The sequence below is a fragment of the Hylobates moloch genome, unplaced genomic scaffold, assembly GCF_009828535.3.
Source record: "Hylobates moloch isolate HMO894 unplaced genomic scaffold, HMol_V3 SCAFFOLD_11, whole genome shotgun sequence".
NCBI lineage: Eukaryota > Metazoa > Chordata > Mammalia > Primates > Hylobatidae > Hylobates > Hylobates moloch.
Genome location: NW_026652286.1, coordinates 84,452,315 through 84,475,254, shown reverse-complemented (window position 1 = coordinate 84,475,254; position 22,940 = coordinate 84,452,315). Strand labels below are relative to the sequence as shown.

General features: G+C 40.3%; 1 protein-coding gene across 7 annotated transcripts in view; it reads left to right on the top strand.

Annotated features, from left to right (window-relative positions):
* ALG9 (ALG9 alpha-1,2-mannosyltransferase) overlaps positions 1–22,940 on the top strand; it is a 97,721-nt gene that overhangs the window by 10,791 nt on the left and 63,990 nt on the right. For all 7 annotated transcript variants that reach the window (XR_009215570.1, XR_009215569.1, XR_009215568.1 and 4 more), the window contains 7 exons: positions 151–239; positions 3,062–3,197; positions 7,055–7,142; positions 7,306–7,411; positions 16,726–16,848; positions 20,646–20,800; positions 22,751–22,880. Coding sequence is in view for 4 of the 7 variants with exons in the window: in XM_032167354.2 (XP_032023245.1) it covers positions 151–239; positions 3,062–3,197; positions 7,055–7,142; positions 7,306–7,411; positions 16,726–16,848; positions 20,646–20,800; positions 22,751–22,880 (827 nt within the window). In the remaining 3 variants the exon portion in view is untranslated. The remainder of the gene's footprint in view (positions 1–150; positions 240–3,061; positions 3,198–7,054; positions 7,143–7,305; positions 7,412–16,725; positions 16,849–20,645; positions 20,801–22,750; positions 22,881–22,940) is intronic.

Sequence of the window (22,940 nt, the reverse complement as noted above, 5' to 3'; positions counted from 1 at the left end):
ATGCACAGCGAATTGCTAACAAACCTGTCAAGGTAGTTTTGTGTTTGACTTTAGATCTTCAGTGTTATCTGTGGTACATGTTTTTCTCCTTTGATTTGAAATGTCTATTCCTAATATTCTCAATGCTGATAGTCTTTGCCTTTTTCCTAGGGCTGTGTGCAAGAAGTTTGGGTTGCATGTGAGTCGAATGATGCTAGCCTTCTTGGTTCTCAGCACTGGCATGTTTTGCTCATCATCAGGTAAGTAAAAGGGCAGATGAGGGAATTGCAGGTCATCATCAGGTAAGTAAAAGGGCAGATGAGGGAATTGCAGGTTCACCAATAGTTCACAGTTGCATTTAAAGGAAGCATTTGTCCAAATGTAGGTTATATTTGTAGAACATGTCAATAATTTGCAGAGCACTGTTATCTACATTATCTTGATTGACCTTTGTAACAATCCTACCATGTAAGTAAGAAAAATATTTTCTCACTTTTGCAGGTAAGGACATTGAAACGTAGATTAAATGATTTACTAAAAGTCAAAATTCATAAATGGTAGAGCTGATAGTCTCACCAGGATGTTTTCTATTCCATTCTTGCATCAACCACCCACTGCCTTTCTTGGCCATTAGTGGAAAGAAAGTAATTCTTTTATTTTGTTTAAGGAAGTTATTTGTACATAAAGATCTTGTTGTTGATGGTTCTGTTTTCTACTGATGATACATTATTTGATATGTATTCTATGTGCATCTTCTGCTGGGCTTTCTTTTAATAATAAGCTTCTGGAAATTTAGAATAAAAACATCACTCTAGAGCATTGGCTTTCAGACTGTGCTGCCATTGAACATTAGTGTTGTATAAGCTGAATCAAGGTGGCCCACTGCCAAACGGTAGTCTATTCCCAGTTCTCCAGAAAAATTAAGTTACTGGATATAATTGTCTCAATTTTAGTTGCTGCTTGTATGTACCAGGATCTCATATATACACCGCGTATACACAAAAACATAGTATCTGGCACAAAATTATATGCTTACTTTTCCCTTATTGAATATATCAAAATTGATGTTGTTATGCAGAGATGTCAGGGCTGTACTCCAGAGTGACTTTGAGAGCCTGCCCTAAATGCATCTGTGCTCTACCCTCAGATTCCTCTGCTCCCTTTGTCCTCTACGCTGCAGCTGGAACTGACAGCTTTGGATGGCATCATTATTATTTGACATTTATTGGTAAAGGGCGTACCTCACACGTTTTTTAAGTGGCTTTGCTACTACTTTTTTTTTTTCTTTTCTTTTCTTTTTTTTTTTTTTGAGACAGAGTCTCACTCTGTTTGCCCAGGCTGGAGTGCAGTGATGCCATCTCGGCTCATTGCAACCCCCTCCTCCCAGGTTCAAACGATTCTCTTGCCTCAGGCTCCTGAGTAGCTGGGATTACAGGCGTGCACCACCACGCCCAGCTAATTTTTTTATTTTTAATAGAGATGGGGTTTCACCATGTTGGTCAGGCTGGTCTCAAAACTCCTGACCACGTGATCCACCCGCCTCAGCCTCCCAAAGTGCTGGGATTACAGGTGTGAGCCACCACACCTGGCCTCTTTTCTTTTCAAGTGACAAGGTCTTGCTCTTCACCTAGGCAGGTTAGAGTGCAGTGGCACAATCATAGCTCACTGCAGCCTTCAATTCCTGGGCTTTAGCAGTCTTTCCACTACAGCCTCCCAAGTAGCTAGGACTATAGGTATGCATCACCATGCCTGGCTAGTTTTAAAGTTTTTTATAGAGATGGAGTTTCACTGTGTTGCCCAGGCTGGTCTCAAACTCTTAGCCTCAAGCAGTCCCCCCACCTTGGCCTCCCAGAGTACTGAGATTAAAGACATGAGCCACTGTGCCTGGCCTGCTACTCCTACAGTTGATCTTTATATGTAGAAAATTCCTGAGAATATCTTTAGTTTTGTAATCTCATTTGAGACACAGATAAATTGAAGGCATCTGTTCATACAGAGCCTCTGAACCCTTTGCTGAGTTTAAAAAACCTCACTGTCTATTAATTGTGGTTGTTTTGTAGTTGATACTGATTTTTCTTCCCTACTGATTCAGACTTTCTGCGGCAGAAGAGGCAGATCTGCATTTTTGTTCAGTTACTAGAAACACTTTAATCAATTGTTTCTGTTCCAGAGACCCTGTACTCTGTCGTCTGCTGTATACAACAAGGTTGAGGTAGATGGAACTAATTAGGGGGCTATTTAAAGGCCAGACTATCTGTGTCAGCAGATGGAGAGTGCAAAGCATTGCTGCCATACAATATCTGGCCCTTGAGGAGGCTTTCTAGAATTTCCGGGGCTAGAGGTTAGGACCAGGACAGTCTCAGAAGACCAATGGAAGATAAGCTTCTTCAGAAGTAAATTGTCAGCAATGGCTCTAAGTCTTTTAAAGCATATTCCCTTCCTGGAAATATAATCATGGGGTGTTGCTGGGGAGCATGGAATTCTATGAATTTTTGATTTGAGGTGTAGGCTGGGAGAGGAATTACATGGTTAGAATTGTATAATTGAGTTGGTACCTAAAAAAACAGGAAGGAGAGGCCAGGTACAGTGGTTCACGCCTGTAATCCCAGTACTTTGGGAGGCTGAGGCGGGCAGATCACGAGGTCAGGAGTTCGAGACCAGCCTGGCCAACATGGTGAAGCCCCGTCTCTACTAAAAATACAAAAATTAGCTGGGTGTGGTGGCGCGTGCCTGTAATCCCAGCTACTCGGTAGGCGCAGGCAAGAGAATCACTTGAACCAGGGAACCGGAGGTTGCAGTGAGCCGAGATCGCGCCACTGCACTCCAGCCTGGTGATAGAGCAAGACTCCGTCTAAAAAAAAAAAAAAAAAAAAACAGGAGTGAGAAAAATAAGAGTCATTGAACTTCATTTTTTTTTTAAGAATATCACTTTGCTGTCCTTTCTAATACAGCATTTCCCCAATTATGTACCTGTTTATTGACATTTTACAATGTAGGTAAATTTTTAATCAGTTTTTAATTGATACCTAATTAACCTCGAGCTCTTGTCCTCCTGCTTTTTTTCACTTCTTTACTCTTGCAGCATTCCTTCCTAGTAGCTTCTGTATGTACACTACGCTCGTAGCCATGACTGGATGGTATATGGACAAGACTTCCATTGCTGTGCTGGGAGTAGCAGCTGGGGCTATCTTAGGCTGGCCATTCAGTGCAGCTCTTGGGTAAGAAACTAACAGTTCTTCTCCCACGTATCTCTGGGCATATAGTAAATCTTAATGTTGGATTAGCTCCATATTGTCTGCATAGAATCTGAAGTTAATCAATTGGGCTTTCAAAGATTCTGGGAAATGGAAGAATATTTATCTTAGCACTTACTATTATGATTAATTCTAATAAGAATAATGACCATTGAGCATCTGCTATGTGTTAGGCACAGTGAAACCCTTTGTAAACCTTATCTTGAAACCTTACAACAGCTCTGCAGGAGAAATAAAATTATTAGTGCTTTATAAATGAGAAAGTAGACTCTGAGAGTTTGAATAATTTACCTTTAAGATTGTGTTTGCTTTTGAATCCAGGCCTTTTTGACTCTATAGCTGATGTTTTCTCCACACGGCACCACCCTGTTCTGTGAATTTCTTCACTCACTCGGGTTTGAAATCTGAGTTTCCTCCCGTCTTCCTTCTTTCTTTATTTTTATTTATTTATTCATTTTGAGACGGAGTTTCACTCTTGTTGCCCAGGCTGAAGTGCAATGGCACGATCTTGGCTTATCACAACCTCCGCCTCCCGGGTTCAAGCAATTCTCCTGCCTCAGCCCCCCAGGTAGCTGGGGCTACAGGCGTGTGCCACCACACCTGGCTAATTTTGTATTTTTTAGTAGAGACGGGGTTTCTCCATGTTGGTCAGGCTGGTCTTGAACTCCCGACCTCAGGTGATCTGCTCGCCTTAGCCTCCCAAAGTGCTGGGATTACAGGTGTGAGCCACTGCGCCTGGCCCAGTCTTCCTTCTTTCTTGCCCCCAGCATCTTTTTTTCCACCAAGCTCCTTGTATACTCTTTGTTCCTACTACTTCTGTTCTAGTGTGTGGTGCCTTAATTTCTTACCTGTACCACAGGTAATTTAGGAAAATATTTTAATCTGATGCTAAGGTTATTTTAGAAGGATTATATCTTTATTGTAAAAAAAAAAGTAAGTACCAGATTGTATAAGGTAAAAACAATTCCTAATTTTCTTCTCCGCTAGCTCAATCCTCAAAGATAGTCACTGCCAATAGTTTGGTATATATCTTTCCAGAAAAATTATGCTGTGTATATAAATATTTGTATACATACCTATCTACATTCTTAAAACAAATGGAATTATTCTGTATATATAGAGGTATTCTATATATTAAATTCATATAATTGTTTATATTGGTTGCATAACATTCCATGATTTACTTATTGCCTTATTGGTAGACATTTGGTTTTCATTTTTTTACTGTTACACCCAATGCTTCAGTGAACAATTTTTTTTCTTTTCTTTTTTTTTTTTTTTTGAGATGGAGTCTTGCTCAGTCACCCAGGCTGGAGTGCATGGCATGATCTTGGCTCACTACAACCTCTGTCTCCCGGGTTCATGCAATTCTCCTGCCTCAGCCTCCCAGGTAGCTGGGTTTACAGGCGCATGCAACCACACCCAGCTAATTTTTGTATTTTTAGTAGAGACGGGGTTTTACCATATTGGCCAGGCTAGTCTCGAACTCCTGACCTCGTGATTCGCCTGTCTTGGCCTCCCAAAGTGTTGGGTTTACAGGTGTGAGCCACCATGTCCGGCCCAGTGAACATTATTATATAGATATCTTTGTGCACTTGTGGAAATTTACCTATGGGGCAAATTTTTATAAGGGGAGTTACTAAGAGAATAGGCCATTTTAAGTTTTCTTAATTGCATTTAAAGGCTGGTTTCCTCATCTCCGTTCCTTTCTTCTATTCTATTTTGCACATTCTCAGATTTTCATATTCCTCAGGATTGTATCTTAGGCCCTCTTCTGTACTTTCTGCTATCTCTTAGCCATCTTGGTGATTCCCATAGCTTAATGTCTAGTCCAGTTATCTCTCTTGAGCTTCATTCATATATTCCCAGCTGCTTAGTAGATAGCTGCTGAATGCATTATCTTCTCTCCATAGCTGTTCCTTTACTTGTGTTTCTATTCCAGTAAATAGTACTGCTGTCTCCTCAATACTGACCCAGAAACCTGAAAATTGTCTGTGACTCTTCTCTCTTTCCCATCAGTGTTAATTGGTTGTATCTCCTGAATATCTTTTGAATCTGATTACTTGTCTTCACTCCACCTTGTTCCCGGATCACTACACAGCCTCCTAAATGATCTCCTCCTCTCTAGTCTTGACCCCTCTAAATCAGCTCTCCAAACTCCACTAGAATTATATTCCTCAAATGCAGATGTGGTTGTATCACCTCCCTGTTTTAAACTCTGTGGTAGCTTCTCCATTGCTTTATGTCATGGGGGTTGGCCAACTGGCCTGTTTTTGTATAGCCCAACAACTAAATAGTTTTTATGTTTTTAAAGGGTTTTTAAAAAACAACAAACATACACAGAGGGAGAAGACTATGCAACAGAGAACGTATGTGGCCTGCAGAGCCTAAAATATATACTGTCAGGTCCTTTAAATAAAAAGTTTGCCAACCCCTGCCCTGTGGTATCCAAACTCAAAGATAACACACAAAGCCCTGCATGATCTTCCTTTTACTTTTCCAGCTTCTTTTTGTCAGTTCTTCCATTCCTTTCATCCTCTATTTCATCTACATTGAATTTCACTGAGTTCCTCAAATACCTCTTGGGTGCCACATTTCGATGAGTCCGCTTTTACCAAGATAAGTGATTTCAGGATCACAATTAGTCAGTTAGCAATTGGTATGCTGTCATTCATTGAATGCTTTGTGCTAGATACTGCTGATATTTTAGAAATTAGACAGTCATGGTTCCTGCCCTTTTGGAACTTAACATTTTAGTAGGAAAGACAGATATTGGACAAGTAATTAAAAGTATGACTTATCAAAGGAGAAATACAGGTGCTATGGAAATGGAAGTAGTTGGGGTGACAAAAAATAAAAATGCAAAATTTTATGCGGAATTTACATAACAACATAGAGGTTCAAATCACAGAAGAGGTACTGTGACAGCACATGACATTGCTAAATCAGTGATAGAGATGATGATGCCATATAAATTCAGAGATGGGGCCAGGCGTGGTGGCTCATGCCTGTAATTCCAGCACTTTGGGAGGGCCAGGCAGGCAGATCTCCTGAGGTCAGGAGTTTGAGACCAGCCTGGCCAACATGGTGAAACCCCGTCTCTACTAAAAATACAAAAAAATTAGCGGAGTATGGTGGTGCACACCTGTAGTCCCAGTTACTTGGGAGGCTTAGGCAGGAGAATTGCTTGAACCCAGGAGGCGGCAGTTGCAGTGAGCCAAAATCACACCGCTGCACCCAGCCTGGGCGACAGAGTGAGACTCTGTCTCAAAAAAAAAAAAAGAAAAAAAAAAATTAGCCGGGGCTGATGGCATGTGCCTGTAGTCCCAACTACTCGGGAGGCTGAGGCAGGAGAATGCTGGAACCTAGGAGATGGAGGTAGTAGTGAGCCAAGATTGCACCACTGCACTCCAGCCTGGGCAATAGAGTGAGACCCTGTCTCAAAAAAACAAAAAAGTTTGTAATAACATTATTACTAAAATCCTAGTAAATCATGGGAGGGAGAGGTTAGTATTTATTTATTTGGCAGGGTGGGTGTAAGACAGTAGGGCACATATACTTATATTTTAAATTTCTGTTACTCATAAATGTGTATAAAATGGAATTCCTTCCAGCAGCTCAGTAATTCTATTTCTTATGCATCAGTAGGATACAGAGCACTCTGACAGGTCCTGTAACGACATCCTGTCACGTACCAGGTTTCTTCCCTCACTATAACTGGCAGAGGCATTTTATTCTCAGTTCATCATGAGGTATGTGTGAATCTGACCTGTCTCTGTCAGTATCTGTTTAACTCCCCACTCTGTTTCTCTGTTAAATAGTTTACCCATTGCCTTTGATTTGCTGGTCATGAAACACAGGTGGAAGAGTTTCTTTCATTGGTCGCTGATGGCCCTCATACTATTTCTGGTGAGTTTTCTTTTTTACTTGCTTTGTCCTAAAGTTGTAATGAAAGCAACTTTGATGTGAAAAAAGGAACATTAGGAGTTTATTCTGTTTTTCATTCTCAGGTTTATCCTATTAGCATTTTGAGAATGTTTCCAGAGCAAAACTATTTTCTGCTCTGTTTTAGGTGCCTGTGGTGGTCATTGACAGCTACTATTATGGGAAGTTGGTGATTGCACCACTCAACATTGTTTTGTATAATGTCTTTACTCCTCATGGACCTGATCTTTATGGTAAGGCTTTGTGAAATTTGGGCAAGTGTTAGGAGATAGCTTAATTTGCCTGAACTTCAACATTTTAATTCAGTTGCCTCATATCATTATATATAGCATTTCTTTGCTGATATTATCTTTTCCTATTTAAAAATGACATCTGAGTATAGCACAATGATGACACGTAGCCATTCAAATATTTCTCCTTGATTAATGTGATATTCCAATACTGGCTGTCCATTTTTCCTGTTTGTTATTTTCACTTTCAGAGTTTTGAGGACTCTGGGTATGCTGTGGCTTTTGATGCTTTTTTTTTTTAATTAAAAGTTACTTTTTTCTCTTCTTATTAAAAAATCAGTATGGTAGGAGAAGAAAATGAAAGCATAATACTATCATCTCCATATAACTATTACTAACACCTGGGAGTATACCCCAGACGTTTTTTGTTGTTGTTTTTTTTTTGAGTTGGAGTTACACTCTTGTTGCCCAGGCTGGAGTGCAATGGCGCAGTCGTGGCTCCCTGCAACCTCTGCCTCCTGGGTTCAAGCGATTCTCCTGCCTCAGCCTCCCGAATAGCTGGGATTACAGCTATTAGCCCACCACCACGTCTGGCTAATTTTTTTGTATTTTTAGTAGAGACGGGGTTTCTCCATGTTGGCCAGGCTGGTCTTGAACTCCTGACCTCAGGTCATCCACCCGCCTTGGCCTCCTAAAGTGCTGGATTTACAGGCATGAGCCACCGTGCCCAGCCCAGACATTTTCTATATATACACACATTTGATGTTACTTTTTCTCTTCCAGATTTGCTTTACTTCAATTCCAGCATTTGGGGAGAAAGTTTGGGAAATCTGTAGACAAAGTTACAGCGATTGGGGATGGGCTGGGGTCAGCATGGGAGGGTGGGGAAGTTGACTGACCAGCTTAGGGTTAAGAGAGAAAATGGAATGCCTTTAGTCTGGGGATGCAGTTTTCAGTTTACCCCATCTCCACTCCTTCCCTGATGCCTTTCACTCCACCAGCCAGTTTCATTTGGCCCCTGAAGGAATTTGAGTTAGTTACAGTAATGGGCGGCTGAGCTAGAGATCTTTTGGATCAAATCAGCCAACTCAGCAAACATCTCATGAGAGAGGCAGTTTTTTCATTAAAATAATTATAGTTTCTTCAGCCTTAATCTTTTGAGGGTCTTGGAACATTCTGTATAAGTGCTTGCTTTGGGGTTCTGCTATGAAGCAGGTTAAGATTGTATCTATCTGTACCCCTGTCAGTTTAAGTCTTGTCACTAGCCATGTCCATCATTTGCCTGTGCCATTTTGCCAATAGAACCAACAGATTGAATAAGGAGATTTAAAGTAAGAATATGAATGAGATTTACTTGAGTCTCCTGGAATTTTGGGAATATTATCATTCTAGGTGGCAAGTAATAGGTTAAGATAAGCAGTGCTTTGTTCAGTGGATTGAATTCATAAACGGCACAGTTAGAGAATAATTACTAAGTGAAAGAACTTTAAAAAAGCTCCTTTATGGCTCTAAGATCCCCAGGGGTGTGAGAAAAGGCCCCAGTACTAAGCTTTTGCCTGTAGATGTCTCCCTTTAGCTAGGGAGAGTTTGCATGTTTGTGATTGCCTCTTGTTTTATTTTACCTGTAAAATTTTATTCTATTTCACAAGACAATAAAAGATGTTAGATCTAGATTGCACAGTAGAAATTGTTTCACAGAGAGCCTATTAGAAACACAATATCTACTCTGTATGGGTGAATAAATTGAGTTAATTTGTGTTAATTTTGAAAAATTGACTTCTCCACCTTTATAATGGGTTACTGATATTCTAACTCTTTATAAAACCTTTTGTGAGAGACTTATGAAAGTGACAGATTTTTTTGTATCCCTCTGGATTGATGAATCTCTCTCTGTTATTTTTGTTTGTTTGTTTGTTTGTTTTTGTTTTTGTTTTTGTTTTTTGAGACGGAGTTTCGCTCTTGTCACCCAGACTGGATGCAGTGGCGTGATCTCTGCTCACTGCAACCTCCCCTCCTGGGTTCAAACAATTCTCCTGCCTCAGCCTCCTGAGTATCTGGAATTATAGGCGCCTGCCACCATGCGCTTCTAATTTTTATATTTTTAGTAGAGAGACGGGGTTTCGCCATGTTGGCCAAGCTGGTTGCCAACTCCTGACCTCAGGTAATGCACCAGTCTCGGCCTCCCAAAGTGCTGGGATTACAAGCGTGAGCCACCACGCCCAGGGATGAAGCTCTTAAATAGAGGAATTATCAGGCTGGTAGGGAAAGTGGGAAAGAAGGAATAAATTCTGATTTAAGTTTACAGTGCTAGTTTAACAGTGGGTCAATCAGGAACCCCCGTGGTAGGTTTTGAGATCCAGTAGAGCAGTGGCCAGTCTTTCCTGGGATATTGGCATTTGCTGTTCATTTCAGTCAGCGTTTAACAGGGAAAGAGTCCTTGGGACTTCTTTCTGCCTACTTTAATGAACCTGGGATGGCTTCAGTTCAGATTTTGCTATTTTGGATGTACAGAAACTGATCACTTTCCTGGGGGTAGCAAAAACTTTGTTGAAGCAGAGAGAATTGGCATACCAACCATAAACAGGACTGATACAGTGCTGCAGTCAGCCAGACTTTAGGGAGTTGTTCCTTGATGGCAGGATTTGTGTGCCTTTACCTCATCTTTTAATTTGGTAAAAAAAAATTTTTTTTGTCTGATTTCTATTCTTTTTCTTTTCTTTTTTTTTTTTGAGACAGTATCTCGCTGTGTCACCCAGGCTGGAGTGCAGTGGCGTGATCTCTGCTCACCGCAACCTCTGCCTCCCGGATTCAAGCTATTTGCCTGCCTCAGCCTCCTGAGTAGCTGGGATTACAGGCACCCACCACCATGCCTGGCTAATTTTTGTATTTTTAGTAGACACAGGGATTTCACCATGTTGGCCAGGCTGCTCTCGAACTCCTGACCTCAAGTGATCCACCTGCTTCAGCTTCCCAAAGTGCTGGGATTACAAGCATGAGCCACCATGCCCGGCCTGATTTCCATTCTTTTAGTGTATTAACTCCTTTTTGGTTTAGGAGGCCTGCAGAGAGAATACTTCTTCCATCTTAGGAGTAGGAATTCCTTGTATATTCCAGACTTACAGTAAAGATCTGACAAGAATAAATGAACGGATGAATTGTGGGGTATCCATTGGGTTACATTAGTGTGTCATTTACTATTGTATCCTAGAATCACTTTAGTTAGACCTGTTGTGCTAGCTTGAGATTTTCTTGATACCAAATGAGAATAATAGATATAAATAAAATACTTTTTAAATCAAAAAGTACTTCATAATTGTCAGCTAATTTTAATTGGTGAGGCTATTCAGTATATATAAGAGACTTGTATTTTTCTAGATGTTTTGAGGCAGTAAAATTGTCAGACACCGAGATAGCATGTCTTTTGTATTGGAAATGCTAGCTCTTTCACTTTATTACATGTTGGGCACTATTTGGCATTGTTTTGACTGTTTTACAAGAGTCTCCTGCTCCAGGTGCCTCATTAGCTATGTTAAGCACACAGTTTCTTATCTGAAAATTAAAAATGCATTGTGCTATATACACTGTAGAATACTATGCACCCATAAAAAGGAACAAGATAATGTCCTTTGCAGGGACATGGAACTGAAAGCCATTATCCTCAGCAAACTAACACAGGAGCAGAAAACCAAACACGACATGTTCTCACTTATAAATGGGAGCTGAACCATGAGAACACATGGACACAGGGAGGGGAACAACATACACTGGGGCCTGTGGAGGGGGACGGAGGGAGGGAGAGAGCATCAGAATAATAGCTAATGCATGCTGGGCTTAATATCTAGGTGATAGGTTGGTCTGTGCAGCAAACCACCATGGCTCAAGTTTACCTGTGTAACAAACCTGCAGATCCTGCACATGTACCCCAGAACTTAAAATAAAAAAAATTTAAAAGCAGGAAAAAAATGCATTGTGCTGATAGTTTTTGCATACATCTCTTAGTGCTATTTCTCATGTATAAGAACATACTAAGCCTATTAATATTTCTTGACTGGATGGACAAATGGACTTCAGTTAAAGAAATGTTGAAGGTCAGGTGCGGTGGTTCACGCCTGTAATCCCAGCACTTTGGGAGGCTGAGATGGGCGGATCACTTGAGGCCAGGAGCTCAAGACTAGCCTGGCCAACATGGTGAAACCCCATCTCTACTAAAAATACAAAAATTAGCTGGGTGTGGTGGTGCATGCCTTTAATCCCCAGCTACTCGGGAGGCTGAGGCACAAGAATTGCTTGAACCCAGGAGGCAGAGGCTGCAGTGAGCCAAAACTGCACCACTGCACTCCAGCCTGGGCGACAGAGGGAGACCCTGTCTCAAAAAAAAAAAAGACCGGGAGCGGTGGCTCACGCCTGTAATCCCAGCACTTTGGGAGGCCGAGGCGGGCGGATCATGAGGTCAGGAGATCGAGACCATGGTGAAACCCCGTCTCTACTAAAAATACAAAAAAAATTAGCTGGGCGCAGTGGTGGGCGCCTGTAGTCCCAGCTACTCGGGAGGCTGAGGCGGGAGAATGGCGTGAACCTGGGAGGCGGAGCTTGTAGTGAGCCGAGATTGTGCCACTGCACTCCAGCCTGGGCGACAGAGCGAGACTCCGTCTCAAAAAAAAAAAAAAAAAAAGAAACATTGAATAAATTGCTTCTGAGCGTTAATCTTGTTTCCTCATAGTACTTACTATCTAATTAGGCTGCAGACACACAAATAGATAATTACAGGACAGTGTCTTATGTGCTACAGGGGAAAGATAGGGAATCATAGGAGCAAGTCCCTCTGTTGGTATCAAGAAAGGTGTGGCTCTTGAGCTGAGCCTGGAAGGAAGAGTAGGAGTGTCCTTAGTAAATGCTAGGGGAGTACATTTCTGACAAATGGAATGTCAAATATCGGGACTGCTGAAGCAAAAAGACTGAATATTGAGTTCTTTATAAAAACTTATTTTTACAGCATTGGTTGGATTTTAGGTAGAAACTATTCAGACATGAGCAAGATGATTTCAATCACTCCGTAGTGGTTATAATCGTATAAATATTTACCCTCTCTGTTGTTCCTGGTTTTCTTTTCTTTCTTTCTTTTTTTTTTTTTTGAGATGGAGTTTTGTTCTTGTTGCCCAGGCTGGAGTGCAGTGGGGCGACCTCGACTCCCCGCAACCTCTGCCTCCTGGGTTCAAGCAATTCTCTTGCCTCAGCCTCCCGAGTAGTTGGGATTACAAGCATGTGCCACCATGCCCGGCTAATTTTTAGTAGAGACGGGGTTTCTCCATGTTGGTCAGGCTGGTCACGAACTGTTCCTGGTTTTCTTCTTCTTTTTTTTCTTTTTTTTGAGACAGAGTCTTGCTGTCGCCCAGGCTGGAGTGCAGTGGCGCGATCTCGGCTCACTGCAGGCTCCACCCCCGGGGTTCACGCCATTCTCCTGCCTCAGCCTCCCGAGTAGCTGGGACTACAGGTGCCCGCCACCTCGCCTGGCTAATTTTTTGTATTTTTAGTAGAGACGGGGTTTCACTGTGTTAGCCAGGATGGTCTCAATCTCCTGACCTTGTGATCCGCCTGCCTCGGCCTCCCAAAGTGCTGGGATTACAGGCGTGAGCCACCGCGCCCAGCCTGTGTTCCTGGTTTTCAAAGGGACCTTTCTACACTTTCCTGGCTAGGTAGCATGTATTAGTGAGATATTCTAGACTTGAGCTGACACCTTTCATTTGAAGCTGGGGGAAATAAAGGGAGTACATTTTGAAAGATATTAATTACAATATCTTCTGATTATTGAATGCCTACTATGTGTCAGAAGTTATTCACATACCATCTTCTTTCCCTCAAAAAACTCTCAGACAGACCTTATTTATCTGTATTCCTGGATGAAGAAACTGAGGTTGAGATGATGAGGAATATGCTACATAGTTAAAAAAGTAGCAAAAGTGGGATAAGAGTCTAGTGTTGTCTGACTTCGAAGCCCGTGTTCTTTGCATTGAAAACAAGACCCTTAGCAAAACCCTGGAGTTTGGCTACTGAGACTTTACCAGAGAATAAGCTTACTGAAGCAGAGAGCATGAGTTGAGGTTGGGAGAAGATAGGATCCAATCTATAGAATAGGTGGAAAATTATACCTTTGAAGGTTTGTGCATTTTGGCTTGGAAAGTGATCAGGAGCCCCTAGTGAGCTTGAGTGGCAGAGTGACGTGCACACTGGCAAGTTCTCTTTTACATGGGAGCGCTGTACCAGACCCTTTTGTTGAAGAAAGAAGGAGTGTTTGGATAAGGTAAAGAACACTTGGCACTTAGAAAATTTAGAATAGGATAGACTGGAATTGCGAAGTCTTGGGCAAAACATCTCTGTGGGGTCAGAGATCAAGAGGTGAAATTTAGTGTTGCAGAAAAGAAAGTGATTGGTCTTGGCACTGATTTTGCCCCTCATAACATTTCAAGTTCTCAGATGTTGATGTTGGCAAGTATTTTTGTCTGGTGAGTGAAGAGTGGTGCTCTCTGCTGAGGAGTACACAGGCCTGGAGAAGGCATGGGAATACACTTAGAGGAAATGCTCTTGCCTCAGAAAGAACAGTGAGTCTGTTCAGGTTGCCACTTTGCAGCTTAGGACAGGATCCCATTGCCTGTTTATGTGTTTTATCAACATCTGTCTGATCACTGGATGGAAAGTTTCAGACGATACCCGCAAATGCCCTCTGTTGGGAGGCCCACAGGTTTCCATAATTGCAGTGGCAGAGGAAGAAGCCCCAGTGGGGTCTTATTGGTCCTGCTTAGAATTCACTGCCAGCCAGAACTGTTCTAGAGCCTTTGCTCTTTTGTTAATCATTTCTCTTGAACCTAGTGGCTTTTCCCTCTCGGTGGTACAAATTTGACATTTATAAGGATGACTTACTATGATTGAGTTCCTACAGTTCTATAAAATTATAACTTTGGGAAGTAGTTCTCCTTCATTCAATCTATGGAGCAGTAAACACTATCCCTTCTTTTAGCTTCTTTGAAAGCTTCCCTTAGCTCATTTGATTGAAAGGACTTGAGGCACTTTCCATAAAGAGGAGGATGGGTGAGTCACTCCCTGCAGAGACCCTGCTGCCAGCCTTCCTTCACCTAAACATCTTGCACCAGTTCAGCGTTTAGCTTGTCATTCTGACATGGTTTTTTGCATAGTTCAGCTCTGATGTTTTCTGAGCAGCAGCATTGAATATCTCCCTGGAAAGAGATAAAAGTTTATACCCTTTTCTTTCTTAAGGCAGATGTGTCATCAAGCAGGGGAGGACTCTGGCTGATAGAAGTCACTCTTTTTGTTCCCTTTTGCCCTTGTTTTTATGACTGTTGACACTTGAACCTTCTTCACTGTTGGCTTATCCCCCAGTTTTTGCCCCATCTTTCAGGGAAATAACAATCTATTATGAAATGTTCACAGCCTAGTTGGAAACTTGATTTATGAGCTCTGAATACATAAAAATGATTGCATTTACCAGCTTAATACTTTCGTTTTCCTCATCTCAGAGTACAGTATACCTAGATAAAAAGATAGCTGTAACAGGAGGGTATAGTAAATTGTGTTAGAGACAAATATTTTCTGGAAGCTAAAGTGCTTTCCTGAAAAAAACAGTCTATATTTGCAAATATCAAAGAGACAAGTGGCTTTTTCCTATTGGTGCTTAACATCTGTAATAGATAATAGAAAGGATAACCCCCTTTCTGTCTGGTCACTCTCTGGTTTTTCTTCACAAGCTCAGATTTCCAGAATCCTGTTAAGAAAAAGGTGAGTCAGAGGTTGCTAGCACTGCCTCCGCACTGGTGGTCAGGAGAGAATTGTGCAAAAGCTTACCTCTCCGGAAATTGGATCCTAAAGGACTCAGTTTAAAAAATATGTTGTTAAATTCTAATTAAGATTCAGAAAAGACATTTTTGATTTGAAAATAAAACCATCCATTAGTTTTCTATAACCCAAATGTATGTTTGTAAAGAATACAAGATTAAAATGTCCCTAATGAACTGGGCCTGGAATAGGACCTCTGTTCATGAATCATCTCTATCGTTGTATTGAGACAGGAAGGAGTGAGCTTCCCCCAAAGGTGACACACAGTTGAACTTGAACTTTTCCTTAGTGTAACCTCCCTCCCTCTTCTCCCCTAAATGTTTCTAGCATTTTGGGTTTGGTTTCTAATCTTATTTTGCTGTGCAAGCTGCAAGAATGTCAGGTTTTTCTGACTATTCCTCTGCCTTCTGATTACCCTTTTAAGCAATGCTGATTGCAGGAAATTGCTATGGTGCAAGGCGGGTGTCACAACACACAGTGATTAAAACCCGCATGTGTCATTCACTGCTTGATTGAAGTAATCATACAGAGGGGAAAAGCAGATGAAAAACCTGCTAAATGTGCAGAGGGGGTCTGTTTCTCATCATTTGGGTGTAAGGATTTTGAGTTAAAGAATAAAAAATAGTGTGAGTAAGGCTTGTGTTTTTAGTGATTTTGCTTCATTCTGAATCCTTAAAGCTTCTCAGCAAGGCCTGGGTCTCTGAACATGATCTAAGAAAAATGGGTTGTTGCTTTATACCAAACACATGTTGCCCAATGTAAGCGACTATACAATAGTGGTTGAGCATATCAAGGGGAAAGATGCTAGAAGGTAAATGGGACAAGCAGGTGAAAACAAAATGGGAGAGGCCTGAATAGCTCAAACTAAGTTCCTTATTTTTATTTTTATTTGAGACAGGGTCTCACTGTGTCGCCGAGGCTGGAGTGCAGTGGCACGACCACAGCCCACTGCAGCCTTAACCTCCTGGGCTCAAGCAATCCTCCCATCTCAGCCTTCCTAGTAGCTGGGATTACAGGCATGAGCCACCACACCCAGCCGCCAACTAAGTTCTTTTATCACTCTTTCCTTTGGTCTTCAGATATTGAGAGAATAGTTAAATTGAAATGGCAGTTTTATTATTTTAGCCCTATGTGGCTCTAAAGCTATTTAAATTATTTGGTGCTTCTCAAAAGTATGAGTTCTATTTGGGCATAGCAATTTGGGCTAGATATAGTGGTCAGTATAGAAAATACAGCTGACTATTTGAAACTTGATTTCTCCCTAAATCCTCATGACCAATCCCATTCTCTTCCATCTTCTGCTCTTGTGCTTCTTTTGTGTGGCTTAGCATGGGAAGAGTGGGCTGTGGACTCTCATTCCCATGAGGCATGGGATCATCAGTGTTACTGCAACAAAGAACATTATATGTCAAGCACCATAATAGGTGTTAAAGGCATCCACTAATGATTTCTTACCTTTATGTCTCCCTCAGGTACAGAACCCTGGTATTTCTATTTAATTAATGGATTTCTGAATTTCAATGTAGCCTTTGCTTTGGCTCTCCTAGTCCTACCACTGACTTCTCTTATGGAATACCTGCTGCAGAGATTTCATGGTGAGTGGCATAAGAGATGGTAGGTGTTTTGGGAGGAAAGAGCAAGTAATGGTGTATACCAAGAACTGAAGGAAAATCCTACTTACTTTATTTTCCACATTCTTCCTATGGAAATGGTTGGCTTACTGAATTTTCAGTCTGTGTTTGTTGATCCATTGAACCCTTGTGAAGATTTGGTGAATTGTGGCAAATTAAATTGACAGGAGGAAGAGCTTTATTATTGCTTTAAGTGAGGAAGTCAATATAATTTACACAGTCACCCAGGGAAGTAGAAATATTTATAAAATCTCAGAAGGAGGCCGGGCACGGGCTCACATCTGTAATCCCAGCACTTTGGGAGGCCGAGGTGGGTGGATCACCTGAGGTCAGGAGTTAAAGACCAGCCTGGCCAACGTGGTGAAACCCCATCTCTACTAAAAATACAAAAATTAGCCAGACGTGGTGGTGGGTGCCTGTAATCCCAGTTACTAGGGAGGCTGAGGCAGGATAATTGCTTGAACCCAGGAGGCAGAGGTTGTAGTGAGCCAAGACCCTGCACCGGCTGCACTCCAGCTGAGCAACAAGAGCAAAACTCCATCTCAAAAAAAAATCTGAGAAGAGAACAAGCTATTTGAGTTTTCTATCTTTTAAAGAAGTGTATATTAACCTGATAGGTTGCTTAAGGTAATCCACGAGATAGTACTTCAAACAAAAGTATAAAATCTGAGCCATACAGGGATTTCCCCAAATTTGATAGTGAAGTAAGGGAAGCTTTGGACTTCCTCAGAAGCATGATGCTTTTCTTTGTTCCTTTTTGTTTCTGTGTCTGCCTTACTGGAGAAAGTTTGGTTTGTCGTTTGCTTTGCTTGCTCTGATTCTGTAGTGCACAGCTGGTGTTTTCTCAAGTTGTCGTGGCTCTGGATGTCTAGTGCCTCTCATTTCTTTTATGGAAGACAGATTTGAACAGAAATTCATATGAGGTTTGGAAAAAGATTTAATTTCAGACTTTGCAGTCTGATTTGGATGCCATATGATCAGTTCCCCCATCCCACCTCCATTCTGCTTTTCTACTATTAATGGTTTATAATGAGTTCATTGTATTATAAGAATATTAGAGCAGCCTTCAGAGTCACCTTTTTTTGGTGTTAGGACTTTTGTTTCAACATAGCCATAATGCCATTATCCTAATAAAATTATCAGCAATTTCTTAATATCATCTAATACCCATTGATTTCCTAGATTGTCTGAAAAATAGCCTTTTATAGTTACTTTAAAGCAGAATCTCAACAAGGGTCACGTACTGAATTTAGTGTTATATTTCTTAAGCTTTTTAAGAAGACCCCCATCTTACTTCTTTTCTTTCAAAGATTTCTTTAAAGAAACCAGGCCATCATCTTGCATAATGTCCCACATTTTAGACTCAGCTGTTTGCTCCCTTGAGGTGTTAACTTATTCCTCTATCCCTTCTATTTCTTAAGGATCACTTTTTCTTTTTTTGAAAATAGCTATTTTTCTGACTATAAAAATAATTTATGATAGCAGGGAGCAGTGGCACGTGCCTATAGTCCCAGCTGCCCGGGAGGCTAAGGTGGGAGGATTGCTTGAGCCCAGGAGTTCGAGACCACTCTGGGCAACATAATGAGACCTGTGTCTCTGTTTTTAAAAACAACAATAATAATTATTTATGCTTGTGGAAAATTTGGAAATGCTTATAACATCAGTAAAAAAAGGATATTAAGCTGTTCTCTACAGTATGATAAAATTTTAAGTATAAAATATTGGTTTAAAATGCATAATGTATGCACATTATCTACCTAGTAAAAAAACATTTTCTGTTTTTTTCTTTATATTTTATGTGATTTTACAATAGAACCAATACTTTTTTAAGAGAAAAAAGACCAGGCACGCTGGCTCATGCCTATAATCCCAGTATTTGGGAGCACGGGGTGGGAGGATTGCTTCAACCCAGGAGTTCAAGACCAGCCTGGGTGAGATAGCAAGACCCTGTCACTACAAAAATAAAAATAAAAAAATTAACCGGGCATGGTAGTGCACACCTGTAATCCCAGCTACTTTGGAGGCTGAGGTGGGAGGATTGCTGAAGCCTAGGAGGTCAAGGCTACAGTGAGCCATGGTTGCGCCACTACACTCCAGCCTGGGTGACAGAGCGAGACCCTGTCTCAAGAGAAAAAAAAAGTCCCCCAAACCATAGAAAATTATTAAGAAGCAGGAAAGAAATTACCCATGATTTCATCATATCTAGCTGTGGTCGTGATTTTGTATATTTTATGGAGGACATTTGGAAATTTTTTGCCATATTAAAAAAAGATTACTCATTAGCCTTTAAGGTACAGAAGAGAAAAGGACTGTTTACTTGTGGTCAATAAGTAGATTTATTTTCTTCTAATTAAAAAACCACACCTTAGGCCAGGCACAGTGGCTCACGCCTATAATCCCAGCACTTTGAGAGGCTGAGGCGGGTGGATCACCTGAGGTCAGGAGTTCAAGATCAGCCTGGCCAACACTGTGAAACCCCATCTCTACTAAAAATACAACAGTTAGCCTGGTGTGTTGATGCATGCCTGTAATCCCAGCTACTAAGGAGGCTGAGGCAGGAGAATCATTTGAACCTGGGAAGTGGAGGTTGCAGTGAGCCGAGATCGTGCCACTGCACTCCAGCCTGGGTGACAGAAAGAGACTCCGTCTCAAAAAACAAAAAACAAAAAACCTCCCCCTTAAAATATACTACCTAGAAAGGTATATATTCTAAATTGTAATCTAAAATCCCATAATATCTTAGAGCAAAAGTTGAAACAAAATCTTGTTATTGTAGTTCAAGCATTTTTATCCCTAAAGAATTTCGACAGTAAAAGTGATAGCCTAGGAATGCTAAATTAGGCGTAGCTAAAGTGGATCTTGATGATAGTCCTGATCTTGTAAACTAGCTTACTGTTAACATGGTGGACACCAGGGGGCGCTGTCTATCTACCATTTGCCCGCATTTGCATTGTTCATTATCACTCCTGTAAACGCAGTAGGAGATGCCTTCACTGTGGGTTGCAGGCTTATCACTCATTGCTCATGTACCTAACCACGGGAACTTTCCAGCGGGTTCTTGGATTTTAGTGTTCATTACATTCCTTTAATTCTTTCACATGCTTTAAGTACATTTTTGTTCCAATTTGGGGATCCGGAGTGGATGAGTATTGCAAAAAATGGAGAGAAATAATCACTGAACTTCCTTTAAGAGCATTTTTACGTTTTCTTTGAAACAAACTCTGTCATTTGTGGCTTGATGAAAACCAGTAATGAGTTTGAGAATCCAACAATTTTGTTTTCCTTTGATCCATGGCTATTTGAACAGACTGATTGGTGTATAGATAAGAGGATTCATGTATTAAACAGAACATCGGAATTAAAACCCAAGAAATGAATTTATGTTATGCTTTTGGTTAAACACTCAGGAACCTTTTGTCTTAGTCGCAGGACTCATTAAAGGAGACGGCTTTTTTTTCCTTCATCTAATGTAGAATTTACTAAGTTCTATTAGCCATTAACTTGACATTTATTTGTGTCCTAACCAAATCTAGTATTGTGCTTCTTGTTAGAGTTTAGATCTCTTGGGAGAGCTAAGGAGTATATTCGTCTCTCCTTTTGATGCCTTTATTGCATTGGAGAAAGTGTGAACACAAGAGTAGAAACATGTTATGGAGTGTCCTAGGGCATACTCCTAAATTTGAGATCAAGATAACATTAAAACTAAATATGTTGTTTTGTTCTAATATAATGAAAGATGGGTATTTTTCTGTGTCTTGCAGTTCAGAATTTAGGCCACCCATATTGGCTTACCTTGGCTCCAATGTATATTTGGTTTATAATTTTCTTCATCCAGCCTCACAAAGAAGAGAGATTTCTTTTCCCTGTGTATCCACTTATATGTCTCTGTGGTGCCGTGGCTCTCTCTGCACTTCAGGTGAGTTTCAGGGAGAAGTGTATCTGCCTCATTCTTTTTTACTTATTAAATAAAAAATTGCTCACGAAACTTAAGTGCAAATTACAGAATGCTTCCACCTAAGATATTTTATCCATAACATTAAACCTGATATAGATCATATTATTAAAGCTTCTTATATTGATTGCTTAGCTGTTTACCATACTCGTATTTGCTGGTTACATGTTTGCAGTGTTAATTTGTGTGTTACTTTGCCTCTGTTACCAACAGGAATCCAATTGCAGGATTCCATTCTGTGGCAGAGGTAATGGAACGTCTGCTCTTTGAACTGCTGGATCATAACAAAACTTGCTCAAGAGTTTGGGATCACAGCAGGCAGTTCACAGTATGGGGCACTTTGTAATCCTGGTTGAAAACCTGCCCAGGTCAATTCTCTGGCAGAGCTCATCTTAACTCTGTTTGAATATCTCTGTACTTAGGGCTTCAGTAGCCTCAGAACCCTGTATTGCCCTCTGCTACCATTTGCAGTTGGCAGAAAAAAAATAATTAGGATGATAGGTTTTTTTCTTAACAGGTTTTTTGAGATATAATTCACAAACCATACAGTTTACCTATTTAAAGGGTATGATTCAGTGGTTTTTAGTCTATTCACAGATGTGTGCAACTGTCACCATAGTCAGTTTTAGATCAAAATCCCTGTACCCTTTAGCTATTGTTCCCCCATTCCCTTTCTCATATCTCCCCAGCCCTAAGTAACCATTAATCTACTTTCTGTTCCTATAGATTTGCCTATTCTGAACATTTCCTATACATGGAAACATATGTGGTCTTTTGTGACTGGCTTCTCTTAACATAATGTTTTCAAGGTTCATCAATATTAGGTGATAGTTTTAAAAAATAATTTTAATTATAAAAGTAATTGAACTTTATTGCAGATAATGTAGGAAGTAGTAAAAGAAAAATTAGTCACATTAACCTAACAAAAACTCCTCCCAGCATTTTTGTATATCATATACCAAGGTTTGTTATAGTTGTGATAATAAGTATACATGTAACTTTATATCCCTTTTAATTTAATATTGTAACATTCTCTGTGCTTATCATTTTGGTAGCTGTAGAATGTTCTGAGTTGGATATAATAGATAACATTATTATGTAATATATTGACTTGATTTTATATAATTATTGGATATAATTTATGGTAGAATTTATGTTGCTCATTTATTCAGTATTATAAATACTGCTAGGATAAATATCTTCATTTAGATATTTGGATTGATTCCTCAGGATAGATTCCAAAAAATTTGAAAAGGGTTCAAACAGATTTATGCCATTTGTTATATATTGGAAAATTGCTTTCTGAAAGTAGTTTTCTGTCTAGAAGGGAAGGAAGGAAGGGAAGAAGTGTGAGTAGAAGGTACTCAAAGACAGCAGAATTCATGCATGTGTGTTTATATTATATTCATCTAGTTTGTAAAGTCGTTTAGCATATAATTAAGAGCATATTCCTAGTGTTCTGTAAGGGGAATTCTTTTTTCTTATTTGGTCATGAGACCTTTTTTTGATACTGAAAGATGTGATAAAAACTTTGATAAAGATTAGTACTCATTATATCAAAAACAAATTGAAATACTTTATATATCAAAACCACCAAAAAAGCATTGCTTAAATATTTAAAAAAATAACTTATTAGGACCATAAATGCTAGCAAAATATTCAAATAATTTTCCTATGAAGCTAGTGAGATTTTACTGTTGGCAAGCCCTCTGCCTGGCCAAGACTACAGGTAGTCTTAGAGGAGTTGGCTTTTATCTTAGAGTTTGGAGTAAGTACCTCACTGTTTGCAAGTGCTCAGATCCCTAATAGAACCTCTTTTTTGGCTTCGCTCTTGATGTTACTGTGATGTTTTGTAATTATGTATATTCTACAAGTTATATTTTCTTTTATCAGCACAGTTTTCTGTACTTCCAGAAATGTTACCACTTTGTGTTTCAACGATATCGCCTGGAGCACTATACTGTGACATCGAATTGGCTGGCCTTAGGAACTGTCTTCCTGTTTGGGCTCTTGTCATTTTCTCGCTCTGTGGCACTGTTCAGAGGTAGATCTTCTAAGAATATCTTAACCTACACTGACGAGTCACTTCCCCTTAGGTTTTACT